Source organism: Pagrus pagrus (assembly GCF_965226575.1).
Source record: "Pagrus pagrus genome assembly, chromosome: 6".
Lineage (NCBI taxonomy): Eukaryota > Metazoa > Chordata > Actinopteri > Spariformes > Sparidae > Pagrus > Pagrus pagrus.
In genome coordinates, this window is record NC_140190.1 from 8,794,798 (window position 1) to 8,815,628 (window position 20,831).

The following is a 20,831-nucleotide window of genomic DNA, read 5'->3' on the forward strand; positions in this document are numbered from 1 at the left end:
AAAGAAGAGGGATGTCCAACTCCATTCTGTCCATCTAAAGGATCACAGGGGCCGGTGTCGCAGACGTCTGACCCAGCTTCCTCTTCACCTCTCACTGCTCTCTTTTCATCCTCTGTCTGCTTTCTTCTCCATCTCTCTCAACCACCGTCTGCTCTAAAGGAACCGGACAGGTGAAAGCTGAGAGATCTTCGCTCTGCGTTCACTTAACCTGTCTGAATGCATCAGCGGTGACGGTGGCCGTGTGCACGTCTGCGTTTGAAAAGGGCGAGATGTCATTCGATTTTTTTCCCCCCCTTGACGTTTCTGCATTAGTCATGACGCGTGATACGACGATCTCCGTCTCAGTACAAAAACTGGAAATAACCACCAATAAAACTTTTTTTCGCGTCTGTAAAAATCATGTCTAGTAAAAACTTCAGAGAAACCGAATCCCCGTGCTCCTTCTCTGACCCGTCCACTCCTCCATATGGGCCATGACTGACGGGAGGGGGGGAGATGTCTTTTCCATGCAGTCACAGAAGGAGGTGGAAAGCAATGTTGGAAGATTTTATGTTGTTCAAACTGAAAAGAAGAGGATTTAGGTTAGAGAATAAAGCACAAATCTTGCTTTGGTTTGAGAAATCTAGGGATGTGCGACAAACAGAGTAGGCGGACACCGACGCCATTTATGTGAAGATGACATAATCACCTGTTGCCCCCACGTACAGCCAACATCTGTGAAATTTATTAACTTTCTATCCTTCGCTCCCCTTCTCCCTCTTTTTCCATCCAGCTCACCACCCATGCACAGACACTATGTCACACACGGATAATGTTGTTATGTGTGAAGTGGCCAATTAGTTTTTATATACATGAAGTCGTTACATTTCAGAAACAAGACTCTCAAACTGCAAATCACAGAGGTCTGCTTAAGATCTCTCAGCTGAATAATTGGCGAACTATGAATGCAAGTCAGCGTATTTCATCCGTAGACAGCGGTCACTTTGGAACGGTTGTTTTTTAGCATCAACAATTCAAATTGTAAATACAAAGCGGGGACAGCTTTCGAGTTATTCATCCTCAAGAACACCAATTAAACAGCATCTTGGTGAATTTTTGTGTCTACATTTAAGTCAGTTTCAGCCACGCTGGCAGATCTGTAAGGCCGTATTCACACAACATCAGGCATCGTGGCGAAGATCCCAGTCCTTTTAATTTGAACGACGGGGGTGTGTTTAGGCTGTGTCGGTGCAGACTGCAGAGGGTGCTGAAAGAAGCTCAGCCGCCTGCAGCGAGAAAGTTGAATCAGACTCAACTTTGAAGAAACAACCAAACATGGGTCATTGTGTTTGGGTCGTCCTGCTCGTAGTGCCACATGAAAAGTGAGGTGGTCACCAACAAAACTGATTGGATCAGGACCAAAGTCGTGGACCCGACAGACATTTACATGTAACACTTATATTTAATATTCCTTGTTGCAGTTGATTCTGCTGTATCGTCCAAACACAAATATGGACACTTCAACTCAGAACACAAGAAATAGGTTAATCCAGTCTTCCTGTCCATCACAATTAACATGAGATTGTTGTCGAACTCCATTTTACACTCACTGGATTGAGCTTTCATTCATATCAGAAAGCTCAAAAATATCTCCCCCGGCTGAGACAAAGACGTAGTGTTCTCATGCAGGATCATCATCGTAAAAGCACGGCAATAATCCGAAATATTAATCCTTCTGCTGCCGACACATGGGCCTATTGACTGATAGTGGCATCCCACACCCCACCGTGTCCTTATTTTAATCACCGATACACGTATAATACAGTGGATTTACCAAAAACTGGGTTAATATGTGACAAAATCTCCTTTTCATTCATTTAAAGGCTGCTCCAATTTCCCAGTGTATCTGTTTTTGTTGAGTTTCAGCGTGATTACTCCTGTGAGGCTCTGTCTGATGCAGCAGTGGAAAACGATCTTTCTCTATATATCTGCCACCTTTGTCAGAAAAGAAAACATTTCGATCAGTATTTGCTATGTGTGGTATGGAAGACTGAAACTGGCAAAATCAAAAATAAACAATTAAATGAATGGCTCAATAACTAACTAAATAAATAAATATTCCATTAAATGCACCAAAAATAACATTGAAAATAAATGTAGGCAATCATTAATTTATAAAATCTGACATAAACCGATATTTCCGCTTTAATTTGCCTCTTTATTTAAAAAAAAATAAAAATGCATTACTTATTTGTCCCTGATGGACAAATAGCTGTACTTGTCTTAGGCTTACTGCTGCTAACTTTAGCATTAGCTGCCATTTAGTAGCAGTCTTATTAGCCGACTACATTAATTTTTAATTTAACTTAATGTTTATTTTACTTTTGATCTTGGCAGTTTCAGGTCTCCATATGTGGGGCACCAAAACCTGCAACAGAAATCCGTAATAACCCACCTTTCTCATCCTCCCATTGTCCTGTGGGCGGGTCATATTTTGTCTACCCAAGTCATGTGTGTTAAAACATGCAAACAGACTAACACGCTGTAAACAGTTGCCTGCTGGGAGTTATTCCTCCTATTTCCCTTAAGGAAGTGCCGAGCCCTGCCCAGAGTGCTCTCCTCTGACTCTCCTCTGGCCAGCCTGCCTGCTTCCTCGGGCCCAGCTGCCTCTCTCCTCCCTGGACTGAGCTGCAGAGAAAAGGCCCTTCAGAGCTCCAGGCCTCCTGACGGCTCCCCTGGAGGTGCCACCCTCGCCACAACCAACCTCCATCCCTCTCTCTCACACACACACACACACACACACACACACTCGCTCGCAACGTTCAAGCCAAACCAGAACCACCTACAGTAGCACTCTTGTTATGCCGTGATGCTTTTTATATCATGTGTGCCAGTGGGCCATTTCACTCAGGGCTTTTTCACTACAACCGCTGCATGGCAAGAAAAGAGGTCTGTTCGTCAGCCTTGTTTGGGATCGCCAGCTGAGAGCCACTCTGACCACTTTTACACATACCGATTCTGAGTTAAATATAACCTGAAATTGCTCTTTCACACTTGCCAGTTCTGCTGCATTCTTGCATGTGACATACCTTCTGCAGACCTACTGCTTACAGAGCGATACTCACCCATGTCCTCGTGCAGTCGTTCTGTGCATGGCATGTGGATACATATGTTATCAATCTGCCGGGGTTCTTCTCAGAAAGGAAAGGTTTTCCACAGCAATTATGCTGGAATCTCTAACAAAGTCCAGTTGAGCAGAACGGGGTTAACTCGCAGCTGACACTTACCAGCTGTCAAATGGTGCTTTATTTTCCACATTCGAGTGCATCAAAACTTAGTATAAATAGATGCATTAGTCATTTATTATGTAGTGTATTGTAGTGTAATTCTTTGTGTGATGGTGTGTGTGGAGAAAACTGCGTATCTCAGCCTCGATTTTAACGTGACCACCGATCATTTCAGAGTTTATCCAAAGGGGTTTTGAAAGGCTTTTATAAGACCATGGGTGGAGGAACTTTCTCAGCCCTCAGAGGAGGACGTAATCCATCCAACTTGTGTTAAAATGTCAACATCGCCAACAAGGTTTTTTCGCATGCCAACAGGAACTAGCGTCTGATTTTTTTAACACGAGCTCGGACACTGAGGCGAAGGGAAACATCAGCTTCGTGTAAAGTAATAAATGAGAGTAAACAGACCGAGTGGATGTTCTGCACAGTGTGCGATGATGAAGGACACACACCCAGCACTCTGAGAGAGGTACAGCAGCGCTATGTAATGCCTTGGCCTCCCTGTGACGGCCCCGTGCCAGCTCTGCTCTGCTCCGCTGCTGCCAAACAAGACCACAACATGGGCCTCTCTCTGCCTCAGCAGCAGGCCCTCTACTATTACAGCCACGCATGGCTGACCCCAGGCCTACCAGCTGTTCACAGGCACCGTAAATCTCACTTTGGTGCTGTTTTTTTTTTTACAGCTGACCTCAGACCAGCTGTACTGTCACTGACAATAAAAGATGGCACTTTACAGGACACTGAGGGGAAACATGCATGCCACTATAATGATAACATCAGTCAGATGATTGCCCTGAGTGATTGCCTCTCTAAGCGTAGCAAGTGCCAGTCGTTCGCTGCAGGAGGCTCTTGTTAGAGTTGCTCTTTGTCTTTTCTTCATCTTCATATCAAGCTCGCATTAAATCTGCTCTACAAAGACATCTGTTTCTTGTTGGTCGTGTCACACATCTGCTTAGGATTGTAGATTCTTAAGTACACAAGTTTTAAATATATGTGTGTTAAACACTGAATATGTGGACATGGTGTGCTGTGCATGATTACAGTGTAGCTCTTGGATTTAACACTATGTTTTTGCAAAGAAGTCCATAAACACTTGAGATGACAGAAAGTGTCATTCAGGCTTTTCTCCCCTCAGCTGAAACATACTGTGGTGGAGAAAATGACACGTCTCGTTTAGGTCAGAATAATCACAAACTGTCGCTTCGAAACGCACACATGCACACACGCGATGACGCCAGCTCCTCTAGTCTGGTGTCTGTCAGAGTGTGAAATCACACACACACTTCTGAGCCATTCTCGGCAGAGCGTGTGTCATTACACACGTGATTCATGTGGGAGCTGGGGCCGCGGTGAGGCCGCTGCAAAATGCAAAGAAAGTCAAGTACGACAGTCCGTTTCCTCTGCAGCCTTATCGATTAGCACGATATTAGACAGAGATGGGAGAAGTTACTCAGATTGTCTACCTGCAGCACCTAGAAGTAACACAATCACAATAGGTTATTTCCTGCAGAACAATCTCAATTGAGATAGATATTGAACAGGTGACACTTACTTAAAGCTGCAGAGTTGGTACGACTGTAGAAACCAGCAACAGCAAACTAAACGCCTGCAGAGGACCAGCTGGGGATGTGCTCGCTGCTAATTCATTATGATCCACGTAGCTTTTACAGTCCAGTAAATAGTAATACAACTCTGTTAAATGTTAAATGTCACATTCATATAAACATAAGCAAACATGGGCATACATCAGTCCCAAAAGGGTTCCTCCCTTGTCATAACTTAGCTGTGTGCTTTGTGTTAACGTTAGCCGCTGAACGACAGGCTGAGTAGTGGGAGCGCAGCGCGTTGCTGTCATCATTAACCGAGTCCAATCATGTCTTACTCGCATGGGATTTGTATTTAGCACAGTGGTGTTCCACTCAGAAACTGTGGGGGGTGCCAGAGCACACAAAATGTCAATTTCTACATAATGTTGCTTTATGAGATTTTCCACAACTGTAACAAGAGATGCTTCTAAAATAAATTACCAACCCTAGCGTTCAGTGAATATACTTATTATACATAAAAATCATATATTATCATTCATCATTTGTTGAGGCTGGTCCCTTTGACACATGGTGGAGTAGAGGTATAAATACAATACAATTCTAAATACTACTACTAGTAATAATAAAAGTATTTATTTATTTATTTTTTAATCTTTTCTTATGGAAAACAAAGGCATCACTTCCAGGAACAAACAATTTCAACCAAGACCATCAAAGCCATCTTCAGAAAGTTGCAGTCAAAGTTTAGGATTAAGAGTCCAGACAAACCACGGTTGTGTTCATAATGAGCTTTTTATTTAAAAGCACATGTATTAGAGCTAAGTACATTTAGCAGAAAAAACAGCATTGCAACTATGTCGTTTGTACAAAAAAACGAGACAATACAAAAATACTAATAATGAATTTTAATACAATTGTGGGTGTATTTGTTTTTGAATGCATATTACAAACGTAACTATAACAATCTACAATAGTTTAGTTATCTAGATACAAAAATCTGTCAATCGATGCTTTTTAAGCAGCATTTTGTAAAGAACACAGGTCTGTAATCATAGTGGATATATCTAAACATGTTAAGAAACAATATCTTACAGAGTTAATTTTAGTGATCTATACATTATTTATATATTTATAAAAAGAGTGTGAAAACGGCTTTGTGAAATGATAGGACGGACTATACGATGAGAAAGATGTGCAACATGGCGGAGTGTGTTGTTGGAGGAGGATATCTGAGAAGGCTGTAAATAAAAAGGGCTTCTGTGTCTGTACAACTGTTAGTGATTATACAGGACCGGCTATAAACATACAAGGTTAAAGATGCTTCTTAGCAGAGAATAAAAATAAAAGATCCACAGTTTTTATAACGTTCACCTGCTCTCTCGCTCTCTGACACACAGTGGCACACACACACACACACACACACACACACACATTCACACTTGGCACAGCTGACGGTGCGTGTGTTTTATGACACACACATAGTTTATCAAGAGGGGTTCCTTCACAGGGCACAGCGCTCATACATATGTACACACACATTCAAACACACACAAGATGTACATGTACAAGCACGAGCGTACCCACACAAGCACATACACAAACACACACACACGCACTGAGAGACAAACATCCATTGCCAATGAGTGATTGGGTGGGTGAGAGCCCCTCCCTGCCAGCGGAAAGAGCCCATATCATCCCAAAATAATGTGCCAGCTTAGCTGTGTATCATCACCCTCTTTCCACGGTGACAGACTGCACCCCTTCACTCTGCCTACCCATCCCCTTCCAGTTCAGGAAGCCAAGCGGATGGCCCCAACACCAGGAAGTGGCATGGCACAGCCACGCCTCTTGCGCAGGTGCTGGGAGGCTGGGAGATCTGCCTCCCTCCTTCCACAGAAAATATCCCCCCTTTTTTCTACATCTAACCCTCAAGAAATGCAACATCCCGGGTTTGGGCCGCTCTGAGAGTCCAAGACAAAAAGCTTGACGTGCTGATGTGGAGACAGAGGTGTATGAGGTCGGAAAGGCAGACACAGTTTATTTGGATACTGATGTCTCAACTATCAGTCAAAAAGGTTTGAAAGGCAGCCAAAGGACTGCTCTGACACATGTTATAAAGGCCTAAGAAGGTCAGTGGCCCACCGGTGCAGGTTTACTGTAATGAATGCCATGCTATGCTAACTTTATCCTGCCTGAGTATGGAGTCTTGTTGCGACCACCACACCGGTTCAGTCGGCTTCTAGAGGGTCACATTTCTGTCTCGTGGGTGTCAGCATCATCAAGTTTTCTTTCAGTTAGACGTCTCAGGCAGCGAGTGGTGATAATGGACAATGAACTTAAAAAAAAAAAAACAGTGCTATAAGTTATAATGTTCTATACTGTTAATATTTCTATGCTGCTAGTTATTGCAGTAATATCCTTCCTGTAGCTAAGGAAGTTGTTGTCCAACGGCGTTCCAAGGCCACAGAGAGTTCAGAGAGGAAGCATCGCTGGACATCCCTCTCTGCCAAGGCAGGGGGTTTGTCTTTTTATGTCTCTTTTCTTCATTTGTTTTTCTTCACAAGGGTTTTCCCTTTATGTGGTTACACTTCCATCAAACCTCCACACCCTCAGCTCTGCCTGTCAGGTCATCAATTTCTGAATTCGTTTTTTGTCTTTTAGCTTCCAATTCTTTTCCTGTTTGTGCTCAAAATGATGGGCTCAAATGTTGATTAGTAGTTAACAAAATAGTATATAGTAAGTCTGGATAGTGAGAGTGGACTCTGCTGTGCAAATCTCAAATCTGACACCCTAGTCCACAAAGTGCCTCGCTGGGCAAAAGGGAGGAGGATGCCGTTTGAGAAGCAGCTACAGTCTCTCGTCGCTACATTCTACTGTCCGATGGGAGGTGAGCAGCGCTGTGATCGGCTCCTCGGTCGCAGGAAGACGTCGCGGCCTCTCTCACACCATGTTGTGGTGGTTGTTCCTCTCGATGATGTCGGAGGAAGGGAGCAGCTCCTTCTTGATGGGCGAGGGCGGGGGCGTGGCTGGCTTCGCCCTGGGCTTGAACAGGTCTGACACGTAGAACACCTGGTGGACGCAGAGAGGGAGAGCAAGGTGAGGAAACATGAGGACACCAACGAAAACAGAGGAGGGCAAAGTGATCAAAATAAAGATTTAAAGCTGCAAAGGTCAATTTCTTGGTCATTTATGATGGTAAATAAAGACTCTAGGTATTGGATTGTTGGTGGGGCAAAAAAAAAAATGAAAGCCATCACTATGTTGCTTGTTGCAGCCCTAATCTGATTGCTCGAACCAAATTTCCAGATGACTAATTGGACATTCGTGTGTCCAGTTTCGTCATTCGGTTGAAATGCAAATGCCCCACAGTGGAGGGAACCTTGTATTTTGCATAGAGCATGTAAAACCTATCTCAGTTGATTTGTCTATCTCCAGACAACTTTCACCAGAGATTCAAAGTCTGTCGGCAAAGCAAAAATGCCAAATAACCACCATATGTGTCTTTTTTAGCCGTTAGACTGGGCTCAAACATGCGGCCCTCTGTCCTTAAACCTTTGATTTGAGTGAGGAACCTTTAACAGCAGGTGCACCTCTGGCTGGATTTGGAAACACTCTGGATAAAACACGGTAGGTGTGTGAGTGTGTAAATATGCACCAAAATGTTAATGTGTCTGCAGAGGAGCTGTGAGCAGGAGAGAAGTGTAATTAAACACTGTGTTACTTTATAATGCCATGATGAGAAACTCCCTATCACCTCAGTCACCACTGAGTCATCTGGCTAAAGAAAGGGGTCTCAGTACAGCTCGCCCTAAACTGACTAATTTAGTGAACCCTGGCTAATCATCTATGTAATGCTGCCAGGGGTGGATTCCCATTTTACATCAACTGTGAGGTCAGCCTGGCAAACAAAGGAAGAGCGAGAGCGAAAAAAAATATCTCCCTAAGATTGTGATGACATCATATGTCAAACAGGAAAATGGGCATGGGCGGACAGGAAGTGGGGACCATGGAAACTACTGTCCACCGCGTAACCGTGGATTACCATCTCCACTTGCAGGGGTCTGGGGTCATCATGAGCAACAGTGGCTTCAGCGTCGGACTAACACACACAAACAACACACACACACACACACACACACACACATAACTGGCAGGCGCAGCAGCTTTTCCTTCCGTGCTGCCAGTCGAGGGCGAGCGGAGGGCCTGTGCCAGGGAGAGCAGGAGGGAGGGCTGGGGGGAGAAGCTGCCATTCAACACTAAACTCTGAGAAAGAGAGCCCACTGTGCTGCAGCTCCTCGGGGGGCGGGGAGACAATATGGATAGAAAATACACTGGGAAAATACATTATGCTCTCATGCTCGGGGGGAAAAACATACTACTGGCCACTTAAGTGATCATCTTTCGTTGTTTTTCCAGGAAGAAACGGTCAACATACAGTCGCTGATCTATTTATATAACAAGGACTGTCCCATTCAGAGCGGTGGGTTCAGCACTTCCTCTTCCTCTTCTAATTACATTACAGCTTGACATTTACAGACCATAAAACGACCTTCACTGCTGACCTTTGACTGATGGATGACATCACACGCAGATAGATACCTACACACAGCTGCTCTCATAGTTTTTCAAAGACCTCTTTGTCCCTACGGCCAGCAGTTTGAGCAGAGCCTCTGTATGGAATATTACATATGATGTATAATTAGGGGAGTGTGTGTGGAGCCATATCTCTGGGAATCACCCGCGCCGCCATGGGAAACATCCCCGCCTCGTTTCCCATCAGGATGCATTGTGTCCAATTACAGCAGAGCCTTGTTGCTGCGTCACCCAACCTCTGACATATCGCTCCTAAAACTGCCGCGACAGAAGGCTTATCGCCACTGCACCGCTTCCTGTGTGTGATATAGAAAAACACACACGCGCACAAAGCCTGCAGGCCTTTTTGTGTTGACTGATGCAGACTCAGCAGTTTGTCTCCTAAATCATACTTGAGTAAAAGTAAAGATATCACGTTGAACAGTGAAAGTCACTCTTATGAATAGTACTTGAGTAAAAGCCTTGAAGTATCCGATATTAAAAGTATCAAAAGTAAAAGTAACTCTGCTTGGCTGATTACTGGATCAGTTTTTAGTGATTTTTTTTAATTATCCGATTGCAGAAGTAAATTAAAGCTGCAACATGTAAGAATTCTGGTCAAAAACATTCAAAACTAAACTAAAAATGATGAACAGAATGTGAAGGAAAAACAGTTTTGACGATATGATGCCTATGAATTGTGTTGCGAAGCATGTTTAGCATGCTAACCAGCTAGCATGCGCAGAAGCTCGTGTGCTGGCAGTGTAAAAACCAACACATCCTCAAAGTAACTAAAGCGATCAAATAAAAAGAGCGGACCAAACTGCAGTGAAGTGGAAGTATAAAATACTCAAGCAAATAACAAGTACATCAAAATTGTACTTGAGTAAATGTATTCAGTTACATTCCATCACTACCAGCTACTTTCATATGTTAGCAGCATTTCCTGGTGGCTGGTGCTAATTTCCCACCCGCTGTGTTAACCACCATTAAGCCTGACACATAAAGGAGCTCAGTCACGCAGGAAGTGAGCGCACCGACTTGCAGGAACTGTGAATGTCTCTTACAAAAAAAAATCACACATTACTCACTAGACCCCCTTTGAATATAGGAATGGTTGATTTCTTTGCACGCACATGAAACCAATCATAAATAGACGTGCAACCACACAACACATCTGCAAATGCATTCACACCACTGTATAATGATTGTACTGCTGAGAAAACAGTGGGCCTTTCAACGCTAACTAACCACGTGCAAACAAATGTCTAACTGTATGTGTGCACAAGTTTAAAAAAATAACTTGTGCATAGACCCCTGAATTAGATACTTGACTTGTGTGTTGACTTATTAAAGTTGACTTCCTGCTTCACACAAGTTCACTGACCACACAGACACTGTTTGTGTATTTGCTGCATGCCCTTGTGCAGGGATAGCATCCTCCTGCCCCCTCCTCCTTCAACGCCTGACCCGACTCCTCTCCACTGTGACAATGAACCTCGATAAACAAATGGCCGCTGCCCCGGCTTTCTCTCTGACAGCTGCTTCCTGCTGGAGTCGCTCCACTTGACCTTTATTACAACACATGTTGAAAAGTAGGTCAGCGCGTCTGATAGGAAGTGCCAGGTAGGACAGACGAGCCACTTCCTGTTGTGGTTCCTCCATTCTCTCGATCACAGTGTTTTTTTCTTCAATAAACTTCATGTTTCTGACTCAGACTCATCCATCTTCAAATGTGGGGGACAGACAATAAGGCTTTAAGCAGCAGTTAACTTCCAACAAAGCCGCAGTCGAACATGTCACGACTTATGAATGTGTTCATTCTTGCCCGGGGTTTTGCATTGTTCCTTTACTGGCACTCAATGGGGGAGCACTGGGATTAAAGAGGTAACTGTAGCCTAGGGAAACCTGGAATAGCACTGACAATAAAGTCATGGAACAACACACTTCTCGACAGACAATTACTGAAATGTATTTGGAGAGGAAGACGCTTTTCCACAAAGCCATATAACTCATCAGAGCAATTGTTCGCGATGGCACACTTGAGACTGACGTGCAAATCCACTAACTCGTCCAATGTGTGCTTTTGTTCTTCGAATCGGCCGAGTGCACTGTCGGTGTTTGGAGGGCATTCTTTTCATGCATGTGCACAAGCTCAGGGTGGATTAATGGACCACATTACCCAGGCTGCTGTGGGGCTCATAAATATCAACCTTTTCTGCTTCATGGAAACATCTTATGAGAAAGATGGGCTCATGGGCCAACCTCAAAACCTTTCTCATGTTGTCGCTGTGCATGTTCTCAGTGACCTCAAAGCCAAATGGAAGTCAGAGATATAAACAGCAATCACTGAACATCAAAAGGACGTGTAGTAGCTCTGTTTGAAGTATTCACTTTGACGTGATTTGACAAGTGTGAACTTGTGCTTTTATTCTTATGTTTCAAACTTAACATCTGAAAAAATTATGACTCAACCTGCACACTTGTGATCTAAAGATGTTCACACTTTGCTTTAGTGCTTTCTGCTGGTGTTTCTGAGGCACACAGGCTTCATACCTCCTCCGTCCTGCCCTCCACTCATCTCCTGTCAGGTCCTTTCTGCTCCGCTGCTCATTGAGAGGCTGAACCAGCCGAGCTAAAGTACTCACAGATGTGTGTTTCTACCAAGGCTGGGCAAATCAGACTGTAAAAGTAACCTCAGCGCCTTGATCGGCAGGGGTTTCACTATAAGTGTGTGTGCATGTTGTGTGTGCATATGGATGTGAACAGGGTGTCCGTGTGTGTTAATCTGTCTCTCTGAGGGTTGTGGAATAGCCGAGTTGGATTAAACCTGCGCTCATCCCAAGCCAAGACGCAGACAAGGCTCCTCTCTCCTGTCACCTCCCTCCCTTCATTCCTCCTGCCAGATCTGCCCATTCAGAGGTCAAGCTCATAAATTGAGAATACTTCTGAAAACATCCTCTTTTTTTCTTTCGCTTCCTTGTCAGAGCTGATGTCGTCCAGGAGCTACACCCAGCTGGAGGAGCGCTGATTGTGCCAGAGCGTTCCAGTCTGTTGTTACTCGCTGATTTCTGCTCATGGGTCCTTCATTAACCTTGGCATTCGAGGACCCTGTTGTGATTGTATGTGATTGTGTGAGTGTGCATGTGAATTTTCTAGCCGTGCCAAGGTCTGGCCTAGGCGCCACTACTAAGGTCTAGCTGAATTTTATGAATCTAAACCTCTCCACGTTCATGATTTGGATCATGTAGAAAGGTAAGGGCTGCTTGCAGTATGTGTGTGCGTGTGTGCGTTCAAGTGTGTATAAGTGTGTCTTTCCATACTTTTCCCAGAGGCAGCAGAGTTTAGCGGCGGCCTGCTGTGCCGATAGAACCAGAGCCGCCAAATAAAAAACCCAAAATAATTAACAGCCCCATTCCTGTTTCAAAGGCTAATCCTCTCTCTCTCTCTCTCTCTCTTTCTCTCACTCGCTCTCTTTTTACACTCCTTCCATTCCCCCCCCCCCGACCCCGAATTCAATTTTCCTTGGCTCCATCTAGCTTAGTGTAATGATGAGGGTTACGAAAATCCTCTGGCAACTGCTGCGACGATATGTCACAAAAGCAGTGAAGAAGGTTGCAGCGTATGGATTCACACCAACGCGCGGACACGCACAAAAACACACACGCTCTTCAAGTAGGCCCTGGCTCCAGGCAATGTGTTATTCATTAAAGGGAATCAGATTCTCCTCACTTTGCTGCCGGCTCTGTTTCTCTTTTTCAGAAAAAAAAAAAAAAAGCAGAGAGGAGAAAAAGAGGAAAGAGGGAGCTGTGAGGAGGCAAACTTTATTTGAAGGTTGGACCGTCTGCAGGATCCCCGATGGTCAATTATAGAAAAGTATTAAGTTGCGTAAAGATGTATAGATTCGTGTGCACTCACTATGCAGTAGGCCACCAGGGCTCCCTGCACAAAGCCTGCCAGGACATCAGTCGGGTGGTGCTTGTGGTCGGAGACGCGTGATAGGCCGGTGTAAAAGGCCATCATCAACAGGGTGAACTGGAGCAGCGGGCGGAGGAGACGAGCGCCGCGCCATGTAAACCTGGACTGGAGATAGAACTGGGGAGAGAGAGAGAGAAAGCAGGAAGGAGAGGAGAACAAAGAGGTGATGTTATTTACTTTCTTCATACAACGGAAATTCAAACCCAGAATTTTAATATTTACAATATGAATGAGGTAATAATACAAACTCAGAAATATTTATCTTTTCCATAGCTGAATAAACAAGCTGTTCTCGGAGGAAGCTGAGATCCCCAGAACTCTGTTTGAAGCTGGAAAGGTGGCAGGGTCCGCCAAATATAAACAAAGTAAAACAGTATGAAATTGTGTTGTCCTCGAAGGTCAGTTTGTTTATGCAGTCATGAAAACGAGGAGAGTTTGTTTATTTAGTTTGTTTAGACATCAGTCAACGAAGATCTTTCTCTTCTGAATAAAATGTCTTCCCCAAAACAACAGAGTGCACCTTTACATGCACACTATCATGTAAATGCTCTGATATACATACACTTTAACAAAGAGTTGTCTGTGTTTATGATGTAAAGCATGTACATCATGTTACTGAGGGCGTAATGAAACGCACATTTTCATCAAAGTCATTTAAAAACATGTTGCGTTGACTTTTTAAACCTTCACGTGCAGCGTGTGTGCGTCTGTATTATTCCAGTCTGAGAGGTCTAGACTGAATCAAAGTGGGCAGGCTGACCAGAGCCGCAGAGAAACACATACCGTCTTCCACAACACACATGCTCGACTGCCTGAGACCCGTACATTACTGATTCATGGCTCAACATCCCAGCTGTGAAAACAGCACGACCACAGAGATCCACGGGAATACACACACACACACACACGCATATATACATACTCTGCCATGAATGTTTCAGCACTTGTTGGGACGAACTCTCTTCCCACTATTAGAGTAAATACGAGACAAAGCGGATGCACCCCGTGCTCCGTCTGCAACCAAAGAAAACAGTGTTCTGGGTCATGATAAGGACTGAGAAGAGCCAAAACAGGAAGTCCAAGGCCGCTTTCAGTGACTCGTACACGTGCAAACACATCTTCTTTTATCCACCTACATGCCCAGTGGTGAGATCAGCCCAGGTTCCTCAAACATCCTGTGTTTCCGCACCACTCATACCCTTCACTTCCTGTCTCTCACACCCAGAGACGAAGGGCCTGGGAGGGCCGGCCTCAGCCAAGGTCTACCCAGCCCCAAACCTCCAGACTTGTGTCTTATAATCAGCTAAGCTAACAATAACCACAGACAGCAACCCCCGTCCACTACGAGCCCCTGTAGGTGTGGACGTAAAGCTCCTTCGCACTTCCTCTATGACACTCTATCATTGTTCTTCTCCTCAAGGAAGCAGAGGAAGTGTTCCCTCCCATCCCTTACAATTTGGTTCTCTCCTCCCTGGCAGGGATGTTTAGACTTCAGGTTTCCTCTGCAGTGGTTCTCAGGTAGTGGGCAAGGACTACTGATAAGTACTTCCGTCTGACGTTGAACGCAACATCCGAAAAAAAACTCTTGGCACAACTTCCTTAACCGCTCGATTTTAAGCGTGCTTGGAGAAAGAATGAGCACCAAAAAAAAAGGGTTACAGTGACCTGTGCTTGGCCCTATCTCACTGAAGGGCAGCGAGTTAACCCAAATAACCCGTCCAGTCCTGGTTCAGCTGGAGCATGCACACGCAAAGTCGTGATAAGCAACTGAGAGGCTCATTGACCTTCTAAAATCTTAAAAATGCATCGTCGCCCTTTTAGATCTAACTCAGACTTAAATAGACGGCCTCTCTGACCCTGGATGTCCTCGCAGCAATTTGCTATGTCTCAAATATTCAGATCGAAGGAAAACAACAATAAAACGCAACAACAAAAGGATTCCCAGCAGATTCCCATGAGAGAGGGAGACAAGAGCGACACCAAGTCTGGTGGTTTCCAAAGGAATCCAGCTCATTCCAGTAAGATCTTCTTCCTCGCTCTTTCTTGCTCTGACTCACGAGTCAGTTTTCCATAAAAGAAAACACAACAAAGTGAGAAAGAATGAGAAAAAGGGGCACATTTTTTTCTCACCAGCCTCCTTCCCCTCCTCCTTTTGGTTAACACCACGCTTTGAAACAAAAGAATATCTGTGGTTGATGCCGCTTTCATCACAAACAAACATATTAGTTTCTATTTATCCAACGACAAGCAATTTGTCGAAGTTATAGTAGGTTCAGTCGGAACAAATAGCCCACAGAAATGATGCAGGCCTCTGCTACTGGTTTGTATGTGCGGAGAGACGTGTGCGTGTGAGACTAAACAAAAGTAGAACGCACGAATGCAAAACACACGCTTGTTCTTCTGTGGCTGCGGTGCCGCTGCAGACAGCGTGCCACGCGGTCTGTGCCATCTCGGAGTCTCAGCTCAAACCACATCGGTCACAGGCGCAACGCTCAGGCACACTGGCAGGAAACAAAGTGCTTCAAAATCACAGAGTGTCAATTAGCAGACGACTGAGGGCTGTGGGAGGGAGAGCGAGGTGACAGCCACACTGTGGAAGTGACACTTTCACCCTGGCGAGCAACAAAAGGGCAAAGACAAAGAAGAAGATCTATATTTGTCTGTGTTTGTGGGAAAGGATTTCTTGAGGACAAAAACAATCCTCTTGAGAACCTTTTTGTTTAACCAGAAGTGCACCACAGAGAGTGGATGTTCAGATGTAATGCATCCAGTGCAGAAGTTCACTCATTGTTCCATTTATTCCAAAGAACAGTTTGATATTTCGGGAAACACACGTGCAGTATTTGCCAGCCCGATGAGAGTCCCGTGAGAGACTCATAACCACTCGTCTTTTAATTCCTAATAGAAATATTGATTATCTGAAGGCTTAGCTTTTTATTGGCTATGCAGTTACACTTGCAGGGTAATTATGTGTCCTCATGTTCTATTGATTCATTTCTAGATTTGGGTTGTTGCTGTTAATAATATCTGCTCTGACGTCGAATAGAGTGGGAGGTTCTGTGTGTGAAAACATGATGTCACGTGACTGGCTTTCAGCTGGCGAAAACAAATAAACGCTGCATATTCCTTATCCCACCAGGAATGCGTCCGCTGTGGGATTTGTTTCAGGCTGGTTTTGTGTTCCAAAACATTCGACTACAAACTGTTCCTCCTCCGTTTCACTGTTTGCACCAGCCTCCTCTGGCGATGGTCCTGAGCTCACCGCAGCTGGAACACTGGTCTCGGACTAGTGTGTCACTCTGTGGTCTGGATGCATCTACGTTCCCTCTCTTGCTTTTCCCCCTGCTTTTTATTCGCTCTCATCGCTGTTCCTCGGTCTGACCAGAGTGCAGCTGTAGGTTCACCCAGAGGCTGGGAAATACCCATCATCTCTCACGGCACGATAATGCATTACGCAACAACAGAATTTATGTACTGTCAGAACGCCGTGAGAACCGAGACCATCTCGTAACCAAGCTCAGGCCAGACAGACCCAAAACACCGACTCTGACTCTCCTGTTCAGAGACACGAGGGGAGGAGATGATTGGGGAGCTGTGAGCTGGCACATGTGCGTATGTGTGTGTGAGTGTGTGCAATTAGACCTTTTGAAGCATGAAGTGCCTCCAGGGTGCTAAGCCTCACCCGACACCCACAACAGGTGGAGTGAGAGGGAGCAATTGAGGGAAATGGGAGAGGACAGGAAGTGCACGCACAGCTGCTCTGAAGAAAACAGGTGGAGTGCATCCATTCACGTCTCGGAGGAGTAAAGAAGAAGAATGAAACTCTTCATAAACTGAGTGAAGAGCAGGGGGAGGAGAAGTGGATGAGAACAATGTTTTGCTTTTTCTCCAGAATCCCAAAATCACGGTCCAACCTTCTTTCCCCGAAAACCATTGTTTGTGTGACTCTAAGCATGCGTGTGCTTGCATGATTGTGAGTGTGCTGCGATGTGAGTACAAGAGTTTAATAGTTACTTACAGCCAGGTAGAGCATGGTAAACATTGAAAAAGAGGCGTGTCCTGAGAAGAAGGATTTCCTGTGGAGGGAAAGATTATCTTCAGTCAGTCATTAGAGCATAGTCATAATAACATTAGTACAGTTTACTGTGGTTTGTGTATGTACTGGTGTTTACACAAACCTGGCCTCCTGTACATCACTTTCATCGCCAGTGCAGGTATAGTTGGTGATGTATCCACGTGAACAGTCGATGGTGGAGAAATCGGGTTTACACACGTCTAAGAAGTGGGGTCTCATACGACCCACCGACACCTTGGCAATGTCCGTGAACGACTGGCTGACGGCACATCCAAAGAGAAACACACCCATCTGCAAGACCACACATATTCACGATTAGACATAATTGCTGTTTATGTAGCTGTCAATAATTGGCCGTTAGCTAAACCCTGTCCCTCTTACTTACTGTTTACTGTTTAAACACCTTCACGTCCTGACACATCACATATTACAATGGTGACGGTAGATTTACCTCTCAAAATGAGACATTTCTGAGTCATTCATTTCTTCAAATCTTGCCTCAGATGCCACCGTTTTTGTGGATGAATGGACAACTGTTGCAAATTGATTTTTCAGCTACGACAAGCCAGCTATTTAAGCTTTAATTAGCTAGCTTTAGCTTCATAAATTGGTTGAAAACACTGTCTACGGCTCATTTTAAACCAAGAGCCGAGAGTAAAAGAGTCTTAAAAATGCACTTGATGGCTACATTAATGATGTGAAAAACTGTAAGATAGACTGCTATGTCATACTAACATAACCAAAATTGGTCGGACGAGGACAAACCAGTGTGTTTCACAAATGTAATGCAGTCTGCCAAATCCAATAGAGCAGGAAAAAGTTGCTGACGTCAGCCTAAATCCTGACAGCATTTAGCATCCACGCAGTGAGGAAAGTACTACACAGTGGATGTGATGTGTTGGTGGTGGTAATCACGGTTTCAAAGCTCAGACTGAGCAATAACCCTTCGGGGGAAGGGTTTATGCAACAATCTGATCAGATATAAAAACGTGCTTGTGAGGAGCTGACCTGTTTGTAGAGAGCTGCGACGTAAGGATTCCCGACAAAAGACTTGGTTCCCTCGTGAAGTTGGTGAATCCTGAAGCATTCTCCAATCACAATCTAAAATAAAGGATTGTTTTTTGAGATAAACAGACAACACTGAGCACAAACACAAGACAGATTCTAGCTGTGTGATGCTGCTGAGTCCTACAGTCTCACAGATAACCTTACAGTAAATATGCTAACGTTTGAGTGTGTATCATGCAGGATATCTAATTTCATTCCAAACTGAAGTCACAGATTGATAAGGAAGGATGAGTAAAGGGCAGACAGGATGAGTGACATTCACACACAGACAAACACAAAGGGTGAGCATGGCCTGCCTTTCCCTCCGGCAGTCTGAATGTGGTGTGAGATTATTAATGGGTGGTGACGCTCTGCTCAGTGATATGACGGCGCCTTTTTGTGTGAGATATGGAGGATAATGACACAGTGATGGCAAGGGGAAAGGAAAACATGAAAACTTAAACAAGTGATCCAGGCGGGGTCAATGTGTCAGTCAGACTGACCTGACTGAGAAGGGTTTATATTATTAGAGTGGTCTGCTATAAGGCTTAAGTCGAGAGGGCTACCCCTGAACCCTGTCATTCCAGCCAGACGCTTTTAAGTCGTGTTGGGGCCCATGGAAAGACCTCATCTACACTGAGGGGGCTTATGGCCAAGCCAACCCTCGAGGCACGGACATGTCAATCATATCTAAACCACCTGGGGTATCTGACTGACAGACCGGCTGCTCTCCACCACTAACCACATCTCCCTTTCCTTCCTCTTTCCATACAAGGCTTCACTCTTTGGCCAACCTCCTCACCCTCATCTCTCAAGAAAATATTTACCTGCCTATCTGTGAGCCAGCGGAGGGTACTGTGACTGTGAATACCATTAGGACTTAAAATGTGTGCAGTGTTTCACAGACATCCTCTCTATAAGATAAGATAATGCGGATACATAACGTTTGTGTATTTGCATGTGTTTGTATTGTCCGGCTTGATAAACACACATATCCTGCCTGTTGGGTGATCAGCTGGCAGGCTCACAGCCAGAAGAAACAAACACGCCGGTGCATTGGTTTGTGTATGTGTTTGCTATTGTTAATGAATTCTTCTGATCTGAGCTTAAGATTAGAACCGCAGGAGGCCAATACGGGCCGGAGGAGTTTATTTGGCTTGTCAGCATTTGCATTCAAACCTCTCCTCCTCTTGTCTATCTCCCGGTTTTGGTTTATTACCATTTTTCTGCTTGTCTACGTGCAGTCAGGGCCTTTCTCACCAGAACAGAGGGCTCAACAGGTGCCTGATTGGTTTATTTGGATCATCAGTATGTGTGTTTACGGAACACTATCTCGCTATTGCTAATCCTTTTTCTCACAGTGTCAGACACAGACAGGCCTGACCAGCAGGACTGTTGGGATTTCCCTCGCAGCGAAGATAAACAAGAGGCCCAACTGGACTCTGCCGGTAAATGCACGTACATGCGCGCATATATAGGATGTGTGTGTGCGCCGGCACGAGCGAGCATGTGCACGTTCGAGGAATGGTGTCGGCATGGCAGTAGACGCCGTTAATGGAACGCAGCTGTGTGAGACACGCCAGCTTTGCCCACACGTGAACATGTGAGGGGAACTAACTAAATACAAGTACAGTCTCCTGGTTCCAATAAGTAGAAGAGCTGAGCTGGTACAGCGTGTGTGTGTGTTTGTGTGCGTGCCCACCAAGCTAATGGCGAGGAGACGGGGGCGAAGCGACGTCTCAGTCTGGGAACTTACGAGGGGGCTGCGCCACAAAGAGTCTGGGGGCTTTAAAGACCATCTAGCCTGACCACGTGGCACTAATTGACATACGCATACCCCACCGCATATCATTATAACATGTTTCCACTAACCCCCGACCCCCCCCCTCTAATCTGTTGGCACTACAGTGCAGCCACTCGAGTCATGGGAATGAAGACTTCATGCTCGAGGCTATCAGTGAGGCACTGCGGGCATGGGAGAGAGCACTGACACGTTCACCCGGAGCAATGTGCGGGGCAGAGAGGGCACGGAGTCAGGATGCAGGGATACGAGTGGGAGGTATGAGAATGGACCGAGCACTTGTAAAATCTCTTTGGTCTTTGGCATGCATGCGTCAGAACACACACGTAAACACACACTTCCCAATGTCGCTTGGGGGGCCTCTCTCGCTACCACCGACTGGCTTAGCGAAGTAATAAAAACAGGCCGTTACAAATGGCTTGGATGAGTCAGAGCTGATGCGGAAGAAAGTGTGACGAAGAAAACATTGTAGAATGAAAAGGGCAGGACATATAGAGCACATTTACAGCAGAAGACTGGAGTATTTTAGAAAATACTGCATGATA

General features: G+C 45.0%; 1 protein-coding gene across 3 annotated transcripts in view; it reads right to left on the bottom strand.

Annotated features, from left to right (window-relative positions):
• Window positions 1-5,586: 5,586 nt before the first annotated feature.
• The window catches only part of plpp3 (phospholipid phosphatase 3), a 33,024-nt gene continuing 17,779 nt past the window's right edge, over window positions 5,587-20,831 (bottom strand). For all 3 annotated transcript variants that reach the window (XM_084354354.1, XM_084354355.1, XM_084354353.1), the window contains 5 exons: window positions 18,447-18,539; window positions 17,542-17,729; window positions 17,382-17,439; window positions 13,304-13,480; window positions 5,587-7,882 (listed from right to left, as the gene is read on the bottom strand). In XM_084354354.1, the coding sequence (XP_084210480.1) occupies window positions 7,754-7,882; window positions 13,304-13,480; window positions 17,382-17,439; window positions 17,542-17,729; window positions 18,447-18,539 (645 nt within the window). In that variant the 3' untranslated portion in view covers window positions 5,587-7,753. The remainder of the gene's footprint in view (window positions 7,883-13,303; window positions 13,481-17,381; window positions 17,440-17,541; window positions 17,730-18,446; window positions 18,540-20,831) is intronic.